Genomic DNA, 26,641 nt, shown 5'->3' with positions numbered 1-26,641 from the left:
ATGAATCACTAGGCATGGTAAAAAAAAAGACATACACCGTCTTAGCCGATTTAGGCTTTACAGACTGAATAATGACGTGGACAACTTAAGATTAACATTTAACATCCAGTAACGAGATGGGAATCGAACCCATGCCATCAGTGGACCTAGCGATTACCGTCTTACCACGCTAACCACTCGACCACCGAGACGTAAAGATGGTATAGAAACTCATCTAATAACTTCTCTAATAAAGCGTATTGCACGATGCTTACAATATCTGGCATAAGCATAAGTCATACTGTTTAAAGTAACACACAATACAAAAATCTGCAGAAAATTTGTTTGGTTTAAATTTTTTTTGTACATATATAATTATTTTGACTGGTAACGGTAAGAGAAGGAATTTTTAAATTTCCGGTAACTCTAGGGTTAAAAAACTGCCGCAGAACTATAGGAAAAACTAAACAGAAATGTCCGAAATCATCTCATTCACCCGATTATTTTCCCCTAGATCTATGTCATCAATACCACCGGAGCCCTTCATGATAATGCGCTCGAAGGCGCTCAACCGACGTGTGCTGATCAATGTGGGCGGCGTCAAGCACGAAGTCCTCTGGCGAACGCTCGAACGACTGCCGCACACACGACTCGGAAGACTGCGCGAATGTAACACGCACGAAGCAATATCGGAGCTATGCGATGATTACTCACTGATAGACAACGAATACTTTTTCGATCGACACCCGAAGAGTTTTAGTTCGATTCTTAATTTCTACCGCACCGGCAAGCTCCACCTGGTGGACGAAATGTGTGTGCTGGCCTTCAGCGACGACCTCGAGTACTGGGGCGTCGACGAGCTGTATCTGGAGTCCTGCTGTCAGCACAAATATCACCAGCGGAAGGAGCACGTCCACGAAGAAATGCGAAAGGAGGCGGAAAGTTTGCGGCAACGCGAGGAGGAAGAGTTCGGCGACGGCAAATGCGCACAATATCAAAAGTGGCTCTGGGAGCTGCTCGAGAAACCCAACACTAGCTTTGCTGCTAGGGTAAGTGTCAGCTGAATCACCTTTCATCGCCATTTGCCATCTGAAAGAAAACAAAAACAAACATTTATGAAATTTTAATCTTTGAGTCCCTTCTTTCCAGGTATCACCCATATTTAAGTAGAACAATTTCACAGACAATTTTAAGTTGTTTATTAAGAATTTTTATGATTATTATCCGCTTCAACACAATTCTCCACACAAAGAAAGAACAGCTTTACCCAAAAACATCCCTCCAAGTAGTGTCCTAATTCTCCCATCAATCCCGAAAGAAATCAAGAAAAATACCAACTGTCATTTTGTCGTACAAGACTAATCTACTCCCAGTTAAACAAAGGTATTGGTTTTCCATAATGCAATTATAAAACGGTTTCCAATCGTTTAGACAGACGAGGACGACAACGATGACGACCGACAACTAGAACGACGACGATGGCTGGACATAGGACGATGGAATGGAGAGACATTCACTAACTGACTACATATCTAGAACATGGGGATAGTAACATATGTTAGCTCGTTCGTTCAACAAACTTTGCCCCCCTCTCGCGCGACTTTAAGTGATTCCCTGCACTTGAAAGTTGGCTGCCAGCCAATAGCAATTATTCGGAAAGCGAAGACTGGAAATCGCGACCCGTCTTTTGGGTCAGCCAGATTCGAACGTTTCAATCCAGCTTCTGGTGGTTCTGATTAGTAGTTAGAGAATGGGGGGATGATATCAAATCATCAATTTTCTCCGCGGAACAGTTGTGATAAGGTACTGTCGTTGAATGTCATTATGAAATCACTCAATAATCAGGAATAAAAGTATTAAAAGCACTAAGTTACCTATAAAAAATAGTCGACTTATTTTTTTATTATTTTTTTTTTATTGATTATGAAATTTCCGTTTGCTATAACGTCTGTATCAAGAAGTAAACAATACAAATGCATTTTCGAAACAGTATTTGAAACTTGGTTTATTTCAAAGCTAGACGAAAAATAACTTTACTTCATAACTACATGAAATAAAGATGTTCAGTTCTTGAATTTAAGACTGATGAAAGAAAGAACCTGTTCATATAGATACCCTCAATTAGATCATTTCAGGAGGTGAAAACGAGATTGAGCAAAACAACTGTTTTGACGTAGAATTACGTCTTACGGCAACACTATAGGGGGACAAATTGAAATTTGCGGACAAATCTCGAGTCATCAAAAACGCCTCATTAAGAGACATCACATCTAAAGGATTATGACGTCATCACCAACGCCTGCTTTGATGGGTTTTGTTTTTCCCTACCTACGAAAGGTATGAAATAAAGGGTCCGTCGGTCGACTCGGTTTCTTTCTCTGTTTGCCGTCGAATTGAGCAGACGTTTGCTGCGCTTCGATCTGAGTGTGGACCCCACCAGTGGTCCGACTCAGATATCGATTTGCAGTAGTTCAGGCGTCCAGAGTGGCAGGAATCCTGCAGGTTATCGCATGTGGCATTGTCAGATTATGTCACATAGTCGAATTATGTTGCAAAAGCGAATTATGTCACATGGTCCGATTATGTTGCATGGTCCGATTATGTCACATGTTCTATCATGTTGCATGGTCGGTAATGTTGCATGATCTGATTATATCGCATGGTCGATTATGTTACATGATCGGACTATGTTGCATGATCCGATTATGTTACATGGTCGGATTATGTCATATGGTCAGATTATGTTGCATGGTCCGATTATGTTGCATGGTCGGATTATGTCACATAGTTGATTATGTTGCATGGTCAGATTATGTCACATAATCCGATAATGTTGCATGATACGATTATGTCACATGGTCGATAATGGTGCATTGTCGGATTATGTCAAATGGTCAATCATGTTGCATGATCTGATTATGTCACATGATCGATTATGTTGCATGATCGGATTATGCACATGGTCCGATTATAATGCATGGTTGGATTATGTCACATGGTTAGATTATGTCACATGGTCAGATTATGTCACATGGTCGATTATGTTGCAAGATCTGATTATGTCAAATGGATCTGATTATTATGTCACATGGTCAATTTATGTGGAATTATCGGATTATGTAACATGGTCGATTATGTTGCATGATCGGATTATGTCAAATGGTCGATTATGTTGCATGGTCGGATTATGTCAAATGGTCGATTATGCTGCATTGTCGGATTATGTCACATGGTCAGATTATGTCACATGGTCGATCATGTTGCATGATCTGATTATGTCACATGGTCGATTATGTTGCATAATCGGATTATGTTTCATGATCGGATAATGTCACATGGTCCGATTATGTTGCATGGTTGGATTATGTCACATGGTCAGATTATGTTGCAAGATCTGATTATGTCACATGGTCCGATTATGTTGCATTGTTGGATTATGTTGCATGATTGGATTATGGCACATGGTCCGATTATGTCGGACCGATTTAAATAAATAACGAATTGAAATCTTGGTTTTGAATTGACATTTACGGTTCATAGAAACTCAGATTTATTAAATGTTACCATTGAGTCTAAAACTGTTGATTAAACAAAACTTTCTCTAAAAAAATGCATTTTTCATTAATTTTTTAACACAATTTAACTAATATCGACAATACTGTTTCTCATAAGCAAAAATGAGGTTCAGATGATCGATAGGAATATTATTCACCTCCAAAATACAGGAAATAGATTTCAAATTAATGAACCTGCAACGGATTTTGAGCCAAATAATTTTTTTTAAAGAAAATTTGCAGTTGAACAACTTTGTCGAAGACCATTACTTCGTTTATTTAGTATCGTATTTTATTTAAAATTGGAATAAAACCCGTTAGCAGGCTTGGTTCTTCAGAAAAAAAAAGATTTTTTCAAACAAAATATTCAGTTTTTCCATACAAATCTGAAAGTTCAAATTTGTTCATGTGAACGTCGCTTGAAAATTCTGCAAAAACCATAGATAACTTTCAACCAAAACGAAGCTTTTAAGATCTCAGGGTTTAAAAAATTCAAAAATGATCCCAAATCGAATCAGTCTCACCAAAAAAAAGTATAATTCCTTCAAATAATTAAAAAGATGATAAGTTTAAAGGTAGATTTATAAGCACACTCTATAAAATTCTTCATATCAAAATCCTCTTTTTTCTTTTTTACTAGAAGAAAGTATTCAATAGAAATTTTTAATGATTTGTACACAGAAATAAATATATTTTTGCCTCATCCACGCAAAAAAATTGAAAAAGATTATAGCATCATCACATTTGCGAAGAAATGATCTAACAATTCCATGTAAATTTTAGCATGAGTTTAAGGAAGTTAAAGAATGGGAAGGTAGAAATAATAATAAACCTGGGTCATTCCATACCAAGTGACCATTAAAATACATTGACCTTCTCAGATTTGGTCCTACATCAGTATGATGACTTATTGTACTGTGAATAAGAAAAATCCAAAGTTTTTGGTACATCACACCACTCTCCTCCGAATGGAAGCATCCCATTCTTAAAAATTTGCCTTTTTTTCAAAACAGCTATAGGTATTCTTTTGTAAAAATCTTGTAAACCATAAAAGCTAAAAAATAGGTAAGACCTTTTCTTTAAAAATTATGTTATTGTCAATCGACTGTGGTAAATGTGTAAAATCTTGCCAGACTCAGTAATTTTATATTCTAAAACTTAAAACGCGATTATCTTAAAATGTCCCTACTTTTTCAGATTTTTAAATTTTACACAAGCATTAATCATTCACAGATGAAAAGTTCGCGAAATTTCACCTTTTACCTTTATGAAAACGTATCCCTCTAATATCGGTTTTTCGTTATTTGTGACATCAATTCAAGAATATTTTTTTATTTTATAACTTAGCAATGAATAAGTGATTCTTACGTAAAATTTCACGCTGAACACATTTGCAAATCGGCATTATGAGATAATCGCATTTTTAGGTTTAAAATACAAAAACTTTGGGTGTTGCCAGACCCTCTACATAAAATCAAATAATGACAGTCGATTGACAGTAACTTAATCTTTAAAACTAAAGACTTACCTAATTGGTAGCTTCTACGATTTCTGAGATATTCACAAGAGGAAAAGGCTCTTTTTGGGGGAAAAAAGCAAAAATGTCAAGATAGGGATCATTATTCCGGCAGGGTGGTCCAATTTAAATTTAAAAAAAACCGACCATATACATTCGGTAGATTGGTCCAAAAATCTGACTTGGTCCAAGTTTCAACTCTATCTGACTTGATTTAGCGTTGCCTCAAAGCCCTCAAAGTTTCAGATTATTAATCCTCAAAAATTAAAAATTAAATCAGAGAAACCAAATTTTGAATTTTGATGAGAAATGACTTAAATGAATAAACAGTCGAGATCTTGTGTTATTAAGGAAAAAAAAAGCTAGCTCAAAATTGACTTTCTGAAACTTAGTCGGTTTTCCGAGAAACGGCCGAGTCCTAGAAAGTCAATTTTTAACGAAATTTTTTTTTCTTGGGTTTCAACAGATCTCAGCGATTTATTCATTTCTAAGTCGTTTGGCATCAAAATTAAAAACTCGATTATCCAGACTTTTTTTGATTTCCCCTTTGCTGATGTTTGAGGGTAAAAAAAAACTAAACCTCTGAGCGCTTTGAGGCACCTTAAAATCAGTTCCGACTGCGGTGAAATATTGCCCATGACAGTTTATTGGTCCAACAAAAAAAACGCATTTGGTTGCCACCCTTATGTTCAAATATAATCAAAGAGCGCCTATGGTAATCTAAATTTGATAAAAAAAAAACTATTTAAAAGACCACTGAAATGCTACTATACATATAGCAAAAGTCGTCAAAGTGTTCCCATTTCGCTTAGTTCGAAAAAGGTTCCTAAGAGAACGAGCATTTTTCTGTTGACTCAAACATCTTTGGCTTCGTGGCTTCGAAAATTTTCCCATCTAATTAAACTAAGTCTAGAATAAAAAGTTATTTCATTGTTGCGCGAAAAATTAAGTAAAAGTCGCAGGTGAAGTAAACGTTAGAAAGAGATAAAATTTGTAATAAAATGTATGACGGTCGCCATACAAGAAGATAAGAATTGAAACAATCTCCCAGAGCTCAATTCTGTTTAGAAAACTAAGAATGAAATTTTTGAGACACTTCAACGTTCATTTGAAATTATGCGATGCGTAATCACCATTAAACTCCCTTCAATTCACATGAGTATTCAGAAATTTGACATAAAAAATCTTGCAGAATTTTAAACATTGAAGTAACACTTACTCAACAAAATTGGAAAATCCATCTTTTGGCTTAACTGCCTGAAAAACATCGATGACTAAAAAATCACTGCTCGCATTTAGTCTAATATAATGAGAAGTAAAATTGGTTTCTCCGTCATCGGAAACAGCGCCCGTTTGAAACCGACGGTAGCTGGAAGGGAATTAATTTCGGTAATGTCTTTTCCCAATCTGGAACACTCTTAATCGTATGGAGTCGTAGTTTTTGAACTGACAAACAAATAATGGAATTGGCAATCCTTGTGTAATGGGATGAACGTCGACATAGACGTAGAAGGCTAATTGAAAGTTGTTATGTAAAAAGATTGGTTCTTAAGATAATCAGGATTTGTCGAGTGATTCCAAACGAATGAGTTCTAAGTGATGAATCCTACTTAAGGTAATTTGATCACTTTGTTCGAAAAGTTAATCATGACAGAAATAGCTGTAACTACTTTTGCCTTACTAATAGGATTGAGAGTAATTGAAATGAGCGAACTATGTCATATGTTTAATGAAACCCAAAATTCTAGTAATGGATCCAAAAGTACATATTTGAAATGATTTGATTCCTCCGTCCTGCATCCAGCAAAACATCAGAAATTGAACTTGATTGTCAAGAACAACCGACCAGACTTGCGACACACTGAAAAAAATCACCTTCGCCGTTCTACAAGTTCAAACTTGAAACTGGGTCAAGTACACAAATGTGACAGAAATATTGTATTTTTCCTTCTCACCAACACCGGCCTCATTCCATCAGTCCCAATGTAGTGAGTTTTTTCTCCCCTTTCTATCATCAAACTGTTTTGAATCCATCCGTCAACCCTTTCGAGCGTCGGGCACTAAGTGTGTTTATTATTTACAAAAGTTTTCGTTCAATAAACATTTATCCAACCAACCGGCTAAGAAAGCCCCCATCGAAAAAAAAACAGTTTCTTCGGCTTCGTAAAACTCGAAACGATAAACACGCACACACGGTTTTCTGTCTTCGTTGCTGTTATTTTTTCCCTACTTTTATTTGGTTCGGTTCGTTCACTTCGAAGGAAAACACGACAACAATCCCGCGCCGTCCACCGTCTATTAACATCGCTCGACACAACACGTGAAAGACTGGGTCAAAGACTGACGAGTAAAAAAAAAGTTTCTGCAACAAATTCGACAATCACGACGATCACCTCCATCAAGAACGTGAACCACACCGTTTGGGACCCTCCGTAAAAGACACAATGACTGACTTAAGACTTCACGAACTTTCACTTTCTTTCTAATCGCCTCGGTTATGAGGTGGTTGTTCTAAGTGAAAAAGTGTTTAACGATTCCTGTTTGAGTACACCCGACCTAGGGGATTCAACATATAAACAAACATCATTTACTCACAGTTCCACAGATTGATAAAAAAAAGTGAAACAATTTAACACAATCTCATTTACGACTTTTTCATTTCATCTCTTCATCGCAATGGAACGCTACCACATGACGAGTGAAATTACTTACGATTCTCACCACAGCACTATTCTAACTTTTAATTGGCTATTTGAAATTTACACCATCGTTCTCTAAACGCAATCGTTTCGGAGAACGCAATCACACACCACGTTTATAAGGTTTCTAAAATCGGCGAATCAAAGGGACACTCTGCAATGGATTTTCAAAAAAAAACTGGAAAAAATCTTTTTATCACAAATACTGTAGATGTAACTCATACTCTCAGGAAATCGAAATGCAATTTTGAGCTTGGGATCATATATAAATAATTGCCTTGATTTCTAAATTCGAACCCGAGCTTCAAGAGCTAGGTACCAGACATCTCGAAGTCTTAAAATGTCTTGAACATTGAAATTGACGATAAAAAACATGTTTTTTTTCATGCATTCTATACTTCACAACCTCTTTGAATTTCCATACATTCAGGTAACATATTTAAAGATGCCTACTAGGATGGTCAAAATCTCACATTTTTGATTCAAACTTGTGTGAGTACAGCATCGATTGTTATGTATTTTGGTTTTCTGTTTTCAAATAATACATCACACAAGTTGTCCTAAAACCTTAAAATGATACAAACTATGGGTAGAAAACGGTGTGTCCATCTGAGGGAACTTTCTTGATATAAGTAAGACTGAGTCAATTTGAGGTCAGTTTTGAATTACTCGAACCCTGGGGACTAAAAAGCTTCGTTTTTGTTTAAAAATCATCAATGATTTTTCGCAGAATTTTTAAGTAATGTTTATTAGTAAGTTTGAACATTTGGGTTTGTATGGGAAAATTTAATATTTTGTTCTTAAAAATCAACATAATACTTGTTTCTTCTGTGGAACCGATTCTGCTTATAGTTTTTGTACCCATTTTTAAGCTCTCTAAAGGATACTTTCTGCTGAACAACTTTGTTGAAGACCGTGCTTCGTATTCAATTAGGCCAAAAATTCACTTGCTGTTAAACAGGGGTATGTCTTTTTGAATTGAAAAACATTAAATTCAATTGACATCGCTGCTGGTGCCTCGCGAATTATTGTATGAAAAGTAGTTATGCAATACCTCGCTAGGCGCCCAGCAGTGATGTCAATTGAATTTAATGTTTTAAATTGCCAAAAGACATACCCCTGTTAAAGATCAAATAACTTTTTAGCCTAATTAGATACAAAGTTACGGTCTTCAACAAAGTTCTTCAGCGGAAAATTTTCTTAACAGAATTTATAAATTGGCAAAAAAACCATTTGCAGGTTCGGTTTTGCCCAACGAAAACAAAAAACAATGTTATTTTACAATACAAAATATTCAATTTTCCCATACAAACTTACAAGTTCAAATTTACTCATGTAAACGTTATTTTACTTTACGTTATTCATGTAAACGTTACGTTTGAGTTTTATACCTCATCCCAGGGTTTGAGAAATTCAAAATTGACCCCAAATCGACTTAGTCTAATACAGCATATCCTTAAGTTGGAGACATTTCTTCTCTTTCCCTAAGAACTTTTTTATCGAAGCTGGTATTATTTAACGGTCTTGAAAAGGCTTGTGTGAAATTACGTCTAGTCCTGAAAACCAAATTTATGATAACGCCGACAAATTAAGATCTCAAAATGTACGAAACACCTAAAACTATAGTTTGATTCCCAAAGTTTTGAACAAAATTAGAATGAAATTTTCAGACTGACGGTTTATTATTAAACTCATTATTTTTAAAATCAATTCAATTTTGAAATCTGTAAAAACAAATGAAGGTCCAATAACGAAGTTTGAGCTTTGGAGCTCCAAAGACTCTCGATTTCAGAAAACAAAGATTAGGAAAAATAACAAGAAGAAAATTGTTATGCCATAGCTCGATTATTGAAGAATGATTTCAGATTTCGAATTCCAACATTTTGAAACTCAAGATTGAAACTAAATTAAAGGTTTCCTTCAAATCTTAGGTCAGATTGAATTGTGTTATTTTTTTAAATTTCCAATTCCATGCACTTTAAGATGTTTTAAATTTTCAGAATAATAAAGTGATGAATTTAAGATTTCAAAATCAGGAAATTTATATAGATAACAACAATTTAAAATCCATAACCAAGAAAATTACAACAAGATGCTTGATGTTCTAAATCTGAAATATGTTCTGTAATAGAAAAAGTTACATTAAGATATTTCATACACTATTATGCAAGGCTTTAAATGTGGAATTCAAAGTTATTTGAAAACATAAATTAATATTGTTTCCATAAATAGCAAAAATTTTAAATCCTTTGTTCAAATATCCAAATGAAGCCTTTGTATTTTTTTTATTTTTTAAATTTGGATGTAGTGAACCGAAGTTTGAAATTGAAAAAAATATAACTTGATTCTTAACCTTCTACTGCATTCGAGCCCATATATCGGAAAATTTTGCCTAAGAATCAAATTAAATCACACCCAAGAAAAATGTAACGAATTTTATTAAAGCTAAATTATAACGTCAAAAATATAAATTTAAAACCTCAATAAAAGTTGCAAACGCTGATTAAAATAATAAAATCTAAATAACGTAAAGATAGAAATTAAATACTGAAATGCAAAATTGGGCTTCCAATTTAGAGTTGAACTCAAAGCAGTTTGGAATTTACTTAAATCTAAAAATTCTTCTGTGCTAAAAACAATTTGAAGGTGGGAACCAAATGCCAAACTTGGAATCATTACAAAAAAACTTGCTTTTTGTAATTTGGAATAAAAATTACTGAAAGTTCTGAAATAACAAAACTGAACTAATCAACTCATGATTTCTTTAAATTTTTCTGATATTTTTTTTTAAATATCTTAATCACTATTCGAAGTTCAGTGCTCAGTTTTTTTTATTTGCTATCAGTATTTACCAGATTTTTACCCGTAAAAGTTTAAAATTTCAGTTTGTGGATTAAGCTTCAAACTTTCAATAGACTCTCAAATTGGAATATCATTAATAAAATGTTTTAAATTTCAATTGCAAGTGTTTGGCATCGCTAATTAAATTGTGAGCGGCGCTAATTGCATCGCTGAATCGATTAAAAGTAAGCAAACCGCAAAACGCTAATCACTAACCAATAATTATAAAATAGATGAACAAAACACTATTTTTAATACATTTTGAATCATTATGTTGATAAGATATGTGGTACAGTAAAATGCGAAAAATTGGGGAACGTTTTGAATCTGAATGATGGTGAAAGGATGGCAAATTTGACATTGAAAAATCAAAACATAGAACATTTAGAATTCTTGTTTAGTAGTTGTAAAAATTCTCGAAACTGCTTAATCCGCTAGTTCACGAAAACTGGTGTGATAGAATAAGTTTGCCAGATTTTTCCGGGTTTGCCCGGATATTTAAAACAAAATATGGTAATAGTCTGGCCAGAACCGGTTGCCCGGATTTCACCCGGTCTTATTCACTTTATTTGCCAAATTTGCCAAATAAAAAGAAACAAATTTTGTTGCAAAAATTTTTCATTTCTAAATTAAAAACTATTTTTTCTGAGCAAGTTTTATAAAATCAATCACAGAAGGATTTATGGAAGCTTAAAGTATGATTCCAGATCTGCTGATGAGTTTCGATGATTTTCTTTCTTTTTTGTCAAATTTGTTCGGATATTACCCGGATTTTTTTGTCGTACATTTTGAAATCGATTGCCCGGATTTTGCCAGCTTTTTATTAAAAATATCCCAGACTTTTCCAGTCCGGATGCGAGCTGAAAAAATACTGACAAACTTGTGACAGAAGTAATTCGATAACCTAAAGTTAGCGGACTAGCTAGCGATTATCGGATTAGCGGTTTTCAACATGATATTCAGCATTGAAGTTCGCAATTACTTACAACTCTGAATTCTGAACTTCACTTCGTAAAAACATACGAAAAAGGTCAAATTTAAAAACCACTGAACTGTTGTCAAAGTTGCTTCCAGACAGTTTACAAAAGTTTACAAAAATGTAATTATCGGATTATAAAAAAAATCAGTTTTAATGTTTTATGTTGTTCAGACACTGATAAACTGATATAACTCTGCACCACATTTCTATCAACCAAAGGTTTGTGTCTTAACTGCTTAGTAAGTGAATAATACACTGGTTGTGATGGGGCGCTAGCATTCAAAAAATACTCCACGTGTTCGAATGACACGTAGAAAAATATATAGAAATTTCATTATCCACCAAGCATTTTTAGCCTGCTTCAATTTTTCTGCGTGCAAAAGTATAAGTTGCTATGGTGTTCAATTTTTGTTATGTTTTCCTCCCAGTGAAAAAAGGTCCCGATGGTTGAAGTGTACTAGATTCATTGAGCTTTGAAAATTGAGGAACAAAATTTGAAACGTGCCTACCTATTAAATACAATTCTTCATATTTAAAAAAAAAACTATTCCAATTAATAGGATATTAAAATTTAAAAAATAATTTCATAATATAATTGAATTAAAGTAAACCATTTTTAAGAATTAATTTTAGCAAATGAATAAAAGTTATAGATTCAAAGACTTTCAAAGCGAAAATGTTCTTTATCTTATTATATAAATCGCAAATCTTTAAAAAAGGATATTCTGGTGAACGATGTAGTCTAGGCATTTTATTAGAGAATATACTTTTTAGATCATCTAAAATTTCTTCAAATTTCCCCTTTGAATAACATTTTCAAAAGATCATACACTTTTCTCCAATAAGAATGGAATTTATTCAATACAGTGAAACTAAAATGTAAACTAACTGAGTTACATAACTCTTAATAAAAATATTTTCGAATTGTCAAATGAAAATTGAATGATTTACAAAAAAAATCGAAATTTAGCTATTGGCATCATTACATTATCGGGAAATGAAGCTTAGGGAATGATGAGCTAGTTGGCGCCAGGAACTCTGGGCGATGAATATTTTGCTATTCCGCAGGGGAAGTTATATCAGCTTATCAGTGGTTCAGATTTCGACTGGTGTTTTGTTGATGTGGTTTTGACTTTCTTTTCTGAAATCGGCACTGCAGTCTATTTTCGAAATGATGATTATTTTATTTCATCCAACGTTTCGAGACTAGGTTGGAATGAAATAAAATAATCATCATTTCCAAAATAGACTGCAGTGCCGATTTCAGAAAAGAAAGTCAAAACCACATCAGTTTTAATTTCTGGAGATTGAAACGGCTTAGTCAGTCATTTGTGGGAATAAAAGTGAGTTATTTTTATTATTGTCGAAACGTTTCGGCCATTTATTGTGGCCTTCTTCGATGGGTAACTGTAAATTTATTGTAATTTTGTAACATTGTCTAAATTTGTGTTATGTAAACATATTTTGTACTCACTAATTGTCAGGTTCGTTTTTAGTCTAATTTTTGTGGTAATTAAATATTGTAGTTCGAATTTTGTCTGTGAATACTGTATCAAATATGTTAGTTTGAAAAATTGAACGTTTCCTATTTTTTTAAACTCACTGCGTCGAAAATTGAACCGCAACGCTGAGTACAAAATATGTTTATATAACACAAATTTAGACAATGTTACAAAATTACAATAAATTTACAGTTACCCACTGAAGAAGGCCACAATAAAGGCCGAAACGTTTGGACAATAATAAAAATAACTCGTTTTTATTCCCACAAATGACTGACTAAGCCGTTTCTATCTCCAAAAATTAAAAATCATCCAGTCGAAAAACAATACCAAAATATCAGTTTTTTAATAATCTAATAATCTAATAATCTTTAAAATAGAACTGGTATTTTTTAAATGATAATGTAAAAATTGGAGTCTTGAATATAAAAATCGAAAAGTTAAATCATAATTCAGAAATAAGCATTCATATTTAGCATTTACTGTTTCTTTTGAGAAAAGTTGGACAAATTTGTGTTAATCTAAAATATCGGTAAATAAATATGATATGATAATAATTTTTTCCATTTTTTTTTCAATAATTTTTATCTAAATTCCATGAAATTCCGAATAAACTTTTGAGTCTAAGCTCATCACTTGTTTAATTTAAATAGTTCAACACATAGTATTTTGTTTAGTTTTATACCAGTTTTAATAAAGCTTTAACAGTCTTTCAGAAGATTAAAAAATCAATCTACAGTTGCGTTCAAAAAAGGATGAAGTCGCGTGAGGCAGCTCACTCACTTCCAACTTTGACCAGCTGCCGTTTCTGTATGGGTTGATATTTTCTCTGAAAGTTTCATAAGATCTAGTTAAAATATCCAACTAACACCCCGCAAAACTTGAAGACTGTTCCTTCTATAACTTGAAAATAGATTAAAAAAATGGATGTTTGACTGTCTGTTCCCATAGACTCGAAAACTACTGAACCGATCATCGGTAAATTTGGAATCTGAGGGTTTTTGGGAATTATTATTTCTATAATAGTTACAAACCCCTTCGACTTAAGGGAGAGAGGGCTCCCATACAAAATTTTCATAGAATGTGATACTGCCCTTACAAATTATAATTGATTTTCATTAAATCTGCTACCCAAACTAATTTTAACATAATGAGATGATATATTGAATTGGTGATTTATTGTATTGAATCTTCCTGCCTATTTTGTAACAATCTTAAATTAAAGAATCATTAATCATTTAAAAAAATCAAAAATTAAATTTTATTCTGACAATATCAAAAGCGTTCCTTTAAGAATAATTTACAAAAAGTCATCATTTGGCCTGAAAAGTGAAAAGAACAGAGACTTTTTTTTATTTAAGACAATCAGTGCAAAACTAATTCCGAATTAGGTTTAAAAAAAAAACAAAATTATTCGGCATTGGAAATCAAATATTTGAATTTAAACTCAACTTTCATTTCAATTCAATTTAAATCATAATAATTTGACAAGTGTGAACAGTTTTTGGATGGTGTTGCAAATACACCGGGTCAGCTAGTAGTAAATATTGAACAACCTGTTGCAGAGTGTCCCTTTTGATTCAAGAAAAACTTATTTCATTTTTCAATACTCACAATTTCACGTTACTTCAATACAATGGACGAACATGTACGAGACACAATATGAACGTTTTTCCTAACATTTCTGGATGTTGTCGTTTTTGTCCGTCCCAATAAACAAAGTCTTTACAACAAGTCTTCTTCTATCACTATGCCATAAGCCTTTTGAATTCAATCGGCTTTATTATTTTCACACTGGTCTTTATCCTATTCCCCGAAATCCAACCCAAACCCAAACACCACTAATCACCACTCAATGACGGAATTTTTCCACATCAGCAGAATTTATCAACAAACATATTTCTGCCACCTATCGAATCAAATTTTTAACAGTTTTTAATATCCCAATCAAAACCTCTTCTCCACATTTTCTTTTTTTTTTTTTTCAATAAACACATGTGCCCCCCGACTCACTTGCAAGTTATTGAAGAAATATTCTTCAAATGTTTGATCCCTCTCAAGAGAGAGGGAACATCCCAGAAAATTTTTGGAATCCAAAAAAAAAGTGACACCCCCAACAGACAGTTGCGCCACATGTTGTTTACATTTTTCCCACGATCCAATTTTCCTAGCAATGCGTCCCCCCAGAAAAAAAAAACAAACCCAAAAACCATCCTCACCTTCCCCTAAACTTTCTTCCCTCTTTTGCGTTTCCGCTTTCCAATTAACAGCTGTTTGTAAATGTGTAAACAAAGCCGCTAATCAACGTGCGCCATTCGGTGGCCGGCCAAAAATTTTATGTTCTAACGTCTTCGTTTTTTTTGTTCGTTCGTCGGTTTTCAAGAACACCCACACACAAAAAGAAAACCCCCGAAGCAGGAAGACAATCAACAAACGCTTTTAATCGGCTAGAGCTGGCAAATTTTCCAATCTATATTTTGAGTGTCAATGGCTAAACCCCCGTTTTGCCTGACTTCTCTCCCCGCCATTCAGGGATTGAGAAACACCGGTCGGGAAGTCGTTTTCCATTCAAAACATCAAGAGGGAGGAAAATAAACCGAACCTCAAAAAGGGAAACGTCCGGTCGAAGTTTTTCACCTGCAAGCGGAGGGGGAGGCTCGGAAAATTTGTCATCTCTTTCTAGCTGCACGTGCTGTGCCAACAGTTGAGGTGGAAATTTGTTTGTTTATTGTTTTCAGGTGCGAGCATTACTGTTAAGTGTTTTCATTTTTCGGCGTTTATTATTTGTTTTTTTGTTTTTTTTTTATTTTCTTTATTCACAACACAAACTGTTACACCTACACTTGCAAAAAATTAAATTAAATGGTTGATGTCGTGACAATGTTGAAAAATAAATACGTGTGATGGTGTCTGTAATTCTGTCTTTAAACATATCCAAGAACAAGGGTGTAATCAACGAAAGTGAGAAGTAAAGAATCCAAACTACTATGAGCAAATAAAACTTTAAAGAAGAATCGATAAACAGAGTTTAAAAAACATGTTGTACTTTAATAAAATAAAAATGTACCACTAAATAATCTATTAATAAATAAATAATATGCTAATCAAATTGGATTACGATTCGGATATGGGTTCAGATTCGGAGTCCGAGTCGGAGTCAGATTCAGATTCGGAGTCGGATTCGGAGTAGAATTCGGAGTCGGAGTTGGAGTCGGATTCGGAGTCGGATTCGAATAAAGATTCGGATTCGAATACAAATTCAAATTCGAGTTCGGATTCGGATTCGGATCCGGATTCGAACCCGGATTCAGATTCGGATTCGGATTCGGATTCGGATTCGGATTCGGATTCGGATTCGGATTCGGATTCGGATTCGGATTCGGATTCGGATTCGGATTCGGATTCGGATTCGGATTCGGATTCGGATTCGGATTCGGATTCGGATTCAGATTCAGATTCGGATTCGGATTCGGATTCGGATTCGGATTCGGATTCGGATTCGGATTCGGATTCGGATTCGGATTCGGATTCGGATTCGGATTCGGATTCGGATTCGGATTCGGATTCGGATTCGGATTCGGATTCGGATTCGGATTCGGATTCGGATTCGGATTCGGATTCGGATTCGGATTCGGATTCGGATTCGGATTCGGATTCGGATTCGGATTCGGATTCGGATTCGGATTCGGATTCGGATTCGGATTCGGATTCGGATTCGGACTCGGATTCGGATTCGGATTCGGATTCGGATTCGGAATCGGATTCGGATTCGGATTCGGATTCGGATTCGGATTCGGATTCGGATTCGGATTCGGATTCGGATTCGGATTCGGATTCGGATTCGGATTCGGATTCGGATTCGGATTCGGATTCGGATTCGGATTCGGATTCGGATTCGGATTCGGATTCGGATTCGGATTCGGATTCGGATTCGGATTCGGATTCGGATTCGGATTCGGATTCGGATTCGGATTCGGATTCGGATTCGGATTCGGATTCGGATACGGATTCGGATTCGGATTCGGATTCGGATTCGGATTCGGATTCGGATTCGGATTCGGATTCGGATTCGGATTCGGATTCGGATTCGGATTCGGATTCGGATTCGGATTCGGATTCGGATTCGGATTCGGATTCGGATTCGGATTCGGATTCGGATTCGGATTCGGATTCGGATTCGGATTCGGATTCGGATTCGGATTCGAATTCGAATTCGAATTCGAATTATGATTCGAATTTTGATTCGAATCCTGATTCGGTTTCAAATTCAAATTCGAATTCGGAATCGGATTCGGATTCGGATTCGGATTAGGATTAGGATTCGGATTCGGATTCGGATTCGGATTCGGATTCATATTCGGATTCAGATTTGGAATCGGCATCTGAATGAATACTTAATACAAATTCTGAATCAGAATTTTAAATCTGAATTTTGATTCTGGATTCTGAATCTGAATTCTTAATCTGAGTTCTGGTTCTGAATTTTTTTTTTTTTTTTTGTACGCTTGATTTATTGAGGTATTAACCAGCTACTTTCGCCCTCAATCTGAGTTCTGATTCTGAATTCTGAATCTGAATTTTGAATCTGAATTCTGAATCTAGATTCTGAATCTCAATTTTGAATCTGAATTCTGAATCTGAATTTTTAATCTGAATTTTGAATCTGAACTATGAAGCTGAGTTCTAAATCTGAATTCCAAATCTGAAGTCTGAATTTGAGTTCAGAATTTTAAATTCTGAATCTTATTGCTAAATTTGGAATATAGAATTTTGAATGTAATTTAACGATAAGAGTTTTCGCTCTTATCGTAAAAGTTTATGCTCTCAATTAAATTTAGAAACAAGCTATCGAATTCCTGGATCTTTTTTCTATGAGCTGGAACTGGAGATTTGAAGTTTTTCCTCAGAAACATGTTTAACTTTCAAAAAAATACGCATAAATGAATATAGTTTTAGGTTAATTCACATTCTAGGTTGGATACACCCTTGTTAATTTATCTTTGTATAAAGCAAACTAATGTGAAGGATGCGTCATTTTCGCCACAGTTCTCAAATTCGATATGAATCAAATTTTATTTTAAGATCGATGTTATGTTTAGGAAAAGTGGCATTATATCTTTTCTGAAAAAAGCATATATGCTGATCGATTGTATCTGATAACCTGTTTGCTTATCAGATCCACTTAAACACGGTTCCTGTTCTGTGAGCACCGATATCAATCATTTAATTAATTTTTTTATTGATTTTCTTGTAGTTTTCGCATTTTTATTTTTTTTTTTTTTGAACATTATGTACACTGGTTTGATTTCTCTCTACTGTCTACGAAATCATTCATCAAACTCTTACTAATAACCATTTCATCCATCTAATATCGATATTGCATTTCTAGAAACGTTGTGAATATATTGCATTTTTTCTTAAATAAATTGATTATATTATTGTGTATGTTCAATATACAAAATCGGAATGGGCAAATGCGATATAACCAGGCGGCAGGCGTGCTGTAGAATCCTCGATTTAATGAAAAGATAAAAAAAAATCCGACCGCGAAATCCGGGGAGAAGCAGCCACAGTTTAGGGGAGGAGGGACCACTATTGGTCCCTCCCACTCAAAACGAGCGGGGTGCTTCTCTCTCCAGAAGGGCGAAACCCCTCGATCGGATTTCTGCCGATAGAACTTTCCTTGCTGCGCTAAAGTTTCCCTACTTTTCAAGAGAAAATATTTTTGACAAAAAAATAAATCGTCTACCGTCGGGAAAATCTAAATAAAAATATTTTGGGAACCCTTCCTATGTGATCCCACTACTTAACTTTCTTCCGATGCACTGATAACGAAATTTTTTTTGTTTCTGTTTTTCAAATGTTTTAATTTTCTTTTCTCAGTTTCGTTTCTTTAAAGCCTTTCTTTCAATAAGTTACTAAAAACGATTAGCATTTTACGTTTCTAAATTAGACAGTCCTGTTCATGTTAAAAAAAGTAGTTTATTCTCTTTTTATTCTCCATAAATAAAAAAAAAATAAAAAGAAAAACCTACCATTAGACAATGCATCCCCCCATTGGTGTGTTTCTTTGTGTTGATTGTTTGAATTGTTCCACTCTAAACTAATGTTTAATGTTTATTTCATTGCAATGATTGGTACCCATTTTTCCGTACTTTTTAGACTTATCTAGTGCAAGATTCACCCACGTGTGTGTTGTTCATTGGAAAGTTTTCTTTGTGTTTGATGTGATGTTTCTCTGGAACTAAATCATGTGAAGTAAAAAATAAACAACAAAGTTGCAAACGCAAGTTCTGGAAATTTTTCTCTCTCTTTTTTAAGTTCGCAATTTAAAAAAAAATCCACAGCATTTTTTTCGTTCAACTACCCTACCCTTACAAATAGAACTAGATGATAGCAAACAAAACCAACCCTCATTCGTAGCAGATCGAGAAAAATTTCTAGTCTGTTTCATTGATAGCTGATCAACACCAACCGGTAATTTTTACCCATAAAAAATATCTAAGCTCGAGAAACCAAACACACACCTATAGCTGTTATCTGTTGGTGTCGAATCAGGACAACACTCAACACATATAAAACTCATAAACTGGTACAGGAAAGAATTTTGTTAGACGAGAAAAAAAAAACACATGAGGAACATGAAGATCGAGCAGGGCAGCCCCTCAGAAGCCTCCCAATCAAAACCACCAGGTGATTTCCTACAAAAAAAAATCAAACAAAGTTAATTGTGTAGCTATAACCTAAGGATGAGGCCCCTCTTCTGTGGAAAAACGTCAACCACATTCGGGATAGTCGTTGCTGTTAACATGAAGTAAAATTTGCGAATGGTTCACAAGAATTTATGCATCAAGATCCAAGAAACCCCAAACAAGATCATAAGACAAGAGGGGTACAAAATGTTTGATTAATTCCAAGATGAAAATATATTCAAATTTTGAAAAATTTTGTGCCATTTTACATACTATGATTGATACGACCCGTAATTTCAAATACAATTATCTTAATATTAGGTGTCGAAAGAATTACATAACACACATGAATAAATAAGAGAAAAGCCTGTCTGAATGAATGAGAGCTAAGAACGGTTTGTCTAGGATTCAACCAAGTCCAACATATTGATACCCCTGACTAAAAACAAATCTCTAGTTTGGTTTTGTTGAACAACATTTACTGAATTTCATGAGGATGATTTTTCACTATTTATTTTCATCTGGTACAACCCGAGAAAATTGCATTTTGACTTTCTTACATTCATATTATGGATTACTTTTTTTGCGTTTATTTCTAAATGAACAGGCATATTTCAAGAAAGTATTGGTAAATGGATATTGATATTTACCTGACCCGTGTCATTAAGGTTGCCAGATTGTCCGGTTTCATCCAGGTTTGCTCGGATATTTAATTCAAAATTTGGGAAAAGTCCAGTCCGGCCCGGTTGCCAGGATTTCATTTAAAAAACCCAGATTTTGCCAGAACATTTACACTTTATTTGCTGAACCATACAAAAAAAACAAATTGTGTTGTAAAAATTTGTGTGTTTTCCGTCCAAAACGAAATTTTTCTAGCATGTTTCAAAAAAATAATCATAAAAGGTTTTTGGGAAGCCTTAAGTACGATTTAATATCAGTTGATAAGTTTTGATGAAAAAAAAACAATGTTTACAGGTTTTTTTATTTTTGTTGAGTTATTCATGGGATTTGATCAAACTTGCCCGGATATTGTTCGGATGTTTGGTCGACAATTTCGAAATCAAATGTCCGGGTTTTACCAGGTTTTTTGATAAAATAGCCCGGATTTGGCCGGCCCGGATATGTGCTGAAAAAATTTTGGCAACCTTAGTGTTAGTGAATCTTTTCTTGCTAGAGTATTCATTTATTGCTAAAACCAAACTCCGCACTTTTTCAGCTATCTGTATTTTGTCAATGTATGGTTATATCACAGAGAAAAGACGATCAAGCTAGCCCACAAAACTTGTGTAAAAATTTCAACGACCTTCTTGAACTAACTTTTCTTTTTTGGCAGGACCACCAGATGTCTCTACATACATAAAAAAGAACTAACAAAATTGAGAGACAATAACAAAGTTTCAGTCAGTTTTGAGCAGGTTGAATGGCATTTTTGAAGAAAACCGGGATAGTGAATTTTGTTCTTAAAACTTCGCTATTTCCTCAAATAAGATACGTGACCAAACCCACACCCATGTAACATATCGAAAATTCTCTCTATACGTTCAGTGCTGCTCCCTTCTGAGAGGCATCATAACAGGCGACTAAAATAGCTTGTACAGCCTCCATGGGGGTCAATGGTTTGAATATTCAACAACGTCAACGTCAAATAACATACAAAATTATCAAAGCAACCGTTGTTAGTTGCATGCCCTCAACGCATAACATGAGCCTTGAAGTTTTGGCAGGCATACTCCCATTAAAAGATCGATTCAGCTTATTATCACTCCGGTTCCTCACCAGATGTGAGGTCATGAATCCATTGGTGATCGCTAATTTTGAAAGGCTACTTGAGCAAAATCTTCAAACCAGATTTATGTCTATATACCATGTCTTCATGTCCATGCAGGTAAATCCTTCTTTGTATTCTCCAACTCGTGTTTACATCCCAAACTACGACAACTCTTCTGTCCAGTTTGATTTGTCTATGCAGCAAGAAATTCGTGGAATCCCTGATTCGCATCGTCCACTTATGATTCCAAGAATTTTCGATGCTAAATATAGACACGTCGATGCTGACAAAATGTACTTTACCGACGGGTCCCTTATCGAAGAATCAACGGGATTTGGAGTGTTCAACCAGATTACTAGTGCTTCGTACTGTCTTCAATCTCCATGCTCAGTATACATTGCGGAGTTAGCAGCGATTTATTGGGCTCTAGAAAATGTAGCCTCACGACCCGTTGAACATTACTATATTGTAACTGACAGTCTCAGCTCTGTTGAAGCTATCCGTTCGATAAGACCAGGAAAGCACTCACCGTATTTCCTCGGGAAGATACGGGATGTTTTGAGTGCTTTATCAAGTCGATGCTTTGTCGTCACCTTTGTTTGGGTCCCCTCACATTGTTCGATAGTGGGCAATGAGAGAGCAGACTCGCTAGCAAAGGTGGGGGCAATGGAAGGCGACACGTTTCAGCGTGAAATCGTCTTCAACGAATTTTACTTTTTGGTTCGAAGAAACTCTCTTGTCAACTGGCAGCGCAAATGGGACGAGGATGAGTTGGGTCGGTGGCTTCACTCGATTATCCCAAAGGTAAGCCTCAAACCCTGGTTTAATAGGTTGGACCTGAGTCGGGATTTTATTCGTATATTTTCCCGTCTCATGTCCAATCATTATCCCTTAGACGCGGTACTCTTTCGTTTGGGTATTGCTGGCAGCAATTTGTGCAGTTGCGGCCAAGGTTATCACGACATCGAGCATATTGTTTGGTCGTGTGAGGTCCATCTTGTCGCCAGAACGACTTTCATAGATTCCCTTCGGGCCCGAGGAAAACCACCTAACGTTCCAGTGAGAGACGTGCTAGCTGTGCTAGATTTGGACTACATGTTCGAAATCTACTTCTATCTAAAAGCTATCGATCTCCGTCTATAACCCTATTTTATTTTCATATTTCCCTTTCTATCTTCTTTTTTCTTTAAAAAAAAGTGCTAGACTAAGAAAATGATTGTGAAAAACAAAAAACGAGTGTGGCTCCTTAAAACTTAAACGTATGAGCCGTTTCAAATAAAGAATTATAAAAAAAGCAACCGTTGTTCGTATTCACACTGTTGGTATCAATTTCAACAAGCTTGTTTTCATGAGCATAATAGATGATTTTCTTCTCTAACAGAGTAAAATAAGAAAAGCTAAGTTTCGGTTTAATTCAAATTCAAATCAAGTGTTTTCCTGTTAGCAGTTTATGGTTAATAATTCGTGTAAAACTCAACCAAAATATATTTTCACTATTTAAAGTATTGTAGATGGCTCTGCAGTACTTACTTCCAACAGATATACTTTTAAAGCTGATTTGTTTTTCCAAGACACACATTGGTTACCATGGCTAGACGCATAAATTTTGTTGCAGGAACCGTTAAGATGGCGTTGCCATCATCAAAGGTCTATATAGAAGAATGATCGTTCGTGGCAAAGCCTTGTTGTTTCTCTTGAAGTGACGGTATTTTTGCCAAACCCCGCTTTAAGATGTCTAGAATCAGTACAGTTGGGTGAGACTGATCGTCAAGAATGTTCCTATTTGACTGGAAAAGGCTCTGATTTCGATAACTGTTCATAAAGTGCGAAAACTTATTCGAAGGCTGTTAGTTATTTTGACTGCCTTAGTAGTGTAAAAATGAAGAAAGTGTTTTTTTTCTGAGTTAGAAGTAACTCTTATCAAAAAGAAAAGACGTACAAGGTCGAACAAAAAATTTTCAAAAAAGTGTTGATGCTTTCAAATGCTGATATCCAATAAATCCGTTGAAATTGACTTGAAACAGTGCCATCTATTGCGCCGTTCAAAAGTTACAAATTCAATTCTCAAGTAGTAAGTTTTTGAAAAGATGTAATCGTATATGAACTCAATAATAAATAATTAAAGTTATGCCGCTTTAAAATAGTCGGGCTCAATTTATTGCTAGATAAATGCAATAAGAGTTACTTTTGACTGGAGAGAATTTCACTTCTCTTATTTTATACGGTTTTTACTTTTGAGTTTTGTCGGTGAGTAAAACATTTTTTTCCACATTTACACAAATTTTCGGGTTACTTTTCTTCACCCATTACCAGTTGTTACGTAAATTCAAAAATAAAATAAAAAAAAGTTGTTTCACTTACTGAAAAAGTCAAGTCAAGTAAGTATTCATTCCACTACCGAAGCAGTCGAAACAACTAACAGTTTTACAATAAGTTTTTGCACCGTTCAGGTTATCGTCAGAGGACGAATCGGCTATATCCAGTTAGGTACATTGCTGACGGTCAGTCTTACCCATCAGAACTGTGCTAGATATCTCAAAGGTAACTTTCAAGTATTACTTTTGCATCCCATTGCTTAAAATTTAACACTTCTAGCTTTAACTTTTATATTTTTCCATTACACAACCGGACAAAACTGTTACAAAACATTAACAGCAATTTTCTTGAACCATACCAAACACTTCATACGGCCTGTTTAAAACTGACCAAAAAAAATTTTTTTTTCGCAGTTTGGTTTTGACAGTTCTCTTTGGTGTGTTTGGAGACATCTGATGGCCCAGCCAACAAACAAAAATTGATTCAAAACGATCCTTGGAAATTGTACACTAGTTTCATGGGCTAGACTGTTTTCTGTACTATACTGAAATGACTCTCAGAACCAAATTTCATTCAATTCTTAGGCTAAAAGTCACCTACCGTCGCACAGTGGTTCGACAGGGTGAAGGAACTTCTTTCCTAGCGCCTATGTCAAATAGTTTAGCACTAAAGTGTCTTCAGAACGTTTGCTCCTTCTATCATGCTTCATAAGCAGAAAGCGTCAAAAATAAATCAAAGTCTACAACAGGCTTCCGAAAAGTACTGCCGAACGACAGTATTCTTGCGAACGTCGCACACCCACCTCGGTGAAAGCTTTCCGAATATTTCTTCCCCGACAGTTTTGAAAGGCGCGGTCGTGTGATGTACAACGACGCTTTGGTTTACCTCATGCGAAAGTTTGCTCGTGGATATGATAGCCTTTAAAGCTCCGTGACAGTTTTGGGAAAATCTTCGTGACAGTTTTCAATGCGTTAAACGTCGCATGACAGTACTGCTAATTATGTCCGACTGTAGCCGAGATTCGCATTGGATCATCATCGGCTCACGCTCGGGTCGAGTCAATTTAGAATTAACGAACTTCTGCTTGAAGCTCAAGCTAGCTACTGCGGCTGGCTATCCTTACGTTATTTGTTGGTCGACACGCATTGATGCGTGTTGTTTTCCAGCCTGAAATTGGATGTCGTTTATGAATAATAAAGTTCAAGATTTCAGATTTCAAATTGAATATGAGATTTCAGATTTCAGATACAAATTCGGATTTCAGATTCATACTTTAGATCAAGATTTTAGATTTCTATTCGGATTTCAGATTCAGGTTTAGGATTTAAATTTCGGATTCAACTTTCAAATTCAGATTACAGACTCAGATTTCAGATTTAAATTTAGGGATCAAATATGAGATTCAGATTTCAGATTTCAGATTCAGATTTTAGATTCAGATTCAGATTTCAGATTTCAGAATCAGATACAAATTCAGATTTCAAATTTAGATTAAAGATTGAAATTTTAGATTCAGAATTCAGATTCAAATTTTAGATTCAGATTTCGGATTCAGATTTCCGATTCAGATTTCAGATTCAGATTCCAGATTAAGATTTCAGATTCTGATTTCAGATTCAGATTTTAATTCAGATTTCAGATTCAGATTTCAGATTCAGATTTCAGATTCAGATTTCAGATTCAGATTTCAGATTCAGATTTCAGATTCAGATTTCAGATTCAGATTTCAGATTCAGATTTCAGATTCAGATTTCAGATTCAGATTTCAGATTCAGATTTCAGATTCAGATTTCAGATTCAGATTTCAGATTCAGATTTCAGATTCAGATTTCAGATTCAGATTTCAGATTCAGATTTCAGATTCAGATTTCAGATTCAGATTTCAAATTCAGATTTCAGATTCAGATTTCAGATTCAGATTTCAGATTCAGATTTCAGATTCAGATTTCAGATTCAGATTTCAGATTCAGATTTCAGATTCAGATTTCAGATTCAGATTTCACATTCAGATTTCAGATTCAGATTTCAGATTCAGATTTCAGATTCAGATTTCAGATTCAGATTTGAGATTCAGATTTCAGATTCAGATTTCAGATTCAGATTTCAGATTCAGATTTCAGATTCAGATTTCAGATTCAGATTTCAGATTCAGATTTCAGATTCAGATTTCAGATTCAGATTTCAGATTCAGATTTCAGATTCAGATTTCAGATTCAGATTTCAGATTCAGATTTCAGATTCAGATTTCAGATTCATATTTCAGATTCAGATTTCAGATTCAGATTTCAGATTCAGATTTCAGATTCAGATTTCAGATTCAGATTTCAGATTCAGATTTCAGATTCAGATTTCAGATTCAGATTTCACATTCAGATTTCAGATTCAGAATTCAGATTCAGATTTCAGATTCAGATTTCAGATTCAGATTTCAGATTCAGATTTCAGATTCAGATTTCAGATTCAGATTTCAGATTCAGATTTCAGATTCAGATTTCAGATTCAGATTTCAGATTCAGATTTCAGATTCAGATTTCAGATTCATATTTCAGATTCAGATTTCAGATTCAGATTTCAGATTCAGATTTCAGATTCAGATTTCAGATTCAGATTTCAGATTCAGATTTCAGATTCAGATTTCAGATTCAGATTTCACATTCAGATTTCAGATTCAGAATTCAGATTCAGATTTCAGATTCAGATTTCAGATTCAGATTTCAGATTCAGATTTCAGATTCAGATTTCAGATTCAGATTTCAGATTCAGATTTCAGATTCAGATTTCAGATTCAGATTTCA

The 26,641-nt window shown here is 34.8% G+C and overlaps 1 protein-coding gene across 9 annotated transcripts in view; it reads left to right on the top strand.

Moving 5' to 3' along the window:
* Positions 1–26,641, top strand: part of LOC129751786 (potassium voltage-gated channel protein Shab) — a 372,964-nt gene that overhangs the window by 225,891 nt on the left and 120,432 nt on the right. For all 9 annotated transcript variants that reach the window (XM_055747503.1, XM_055747500.1, XM_055747499.1 and 6 more), the window contains one exon: positions 494–1,028. In XM_055747503.1, the coding sequence (XP_055603478.1) occupies positions 494–1,028 (535 nt within the window). The remainder of the gene's footprint in view (positions 1–493; positions 1,029–26,641) is intronic.

This window comes from Uranotaenia lowii, chromosome 3, assembly GCF_029784155.1.
Source record: "Uranotaenia lowii strain MFRU-FL chromosome 3, ASM2978415v1, whole genome shotgun sequence".
Classification (NCBI taxonomy): Eukaryota; Metazoa; Arthropoda; class Insecta; order Diptera; family Culicidae; genus Uranotaenia; species Uranotaenia lowii.
The sequence above is the reverse complement of the archived record's forward strand: the minus strand, read 5'-3'. Positions and strand labels throughout refer to the sequence as shown.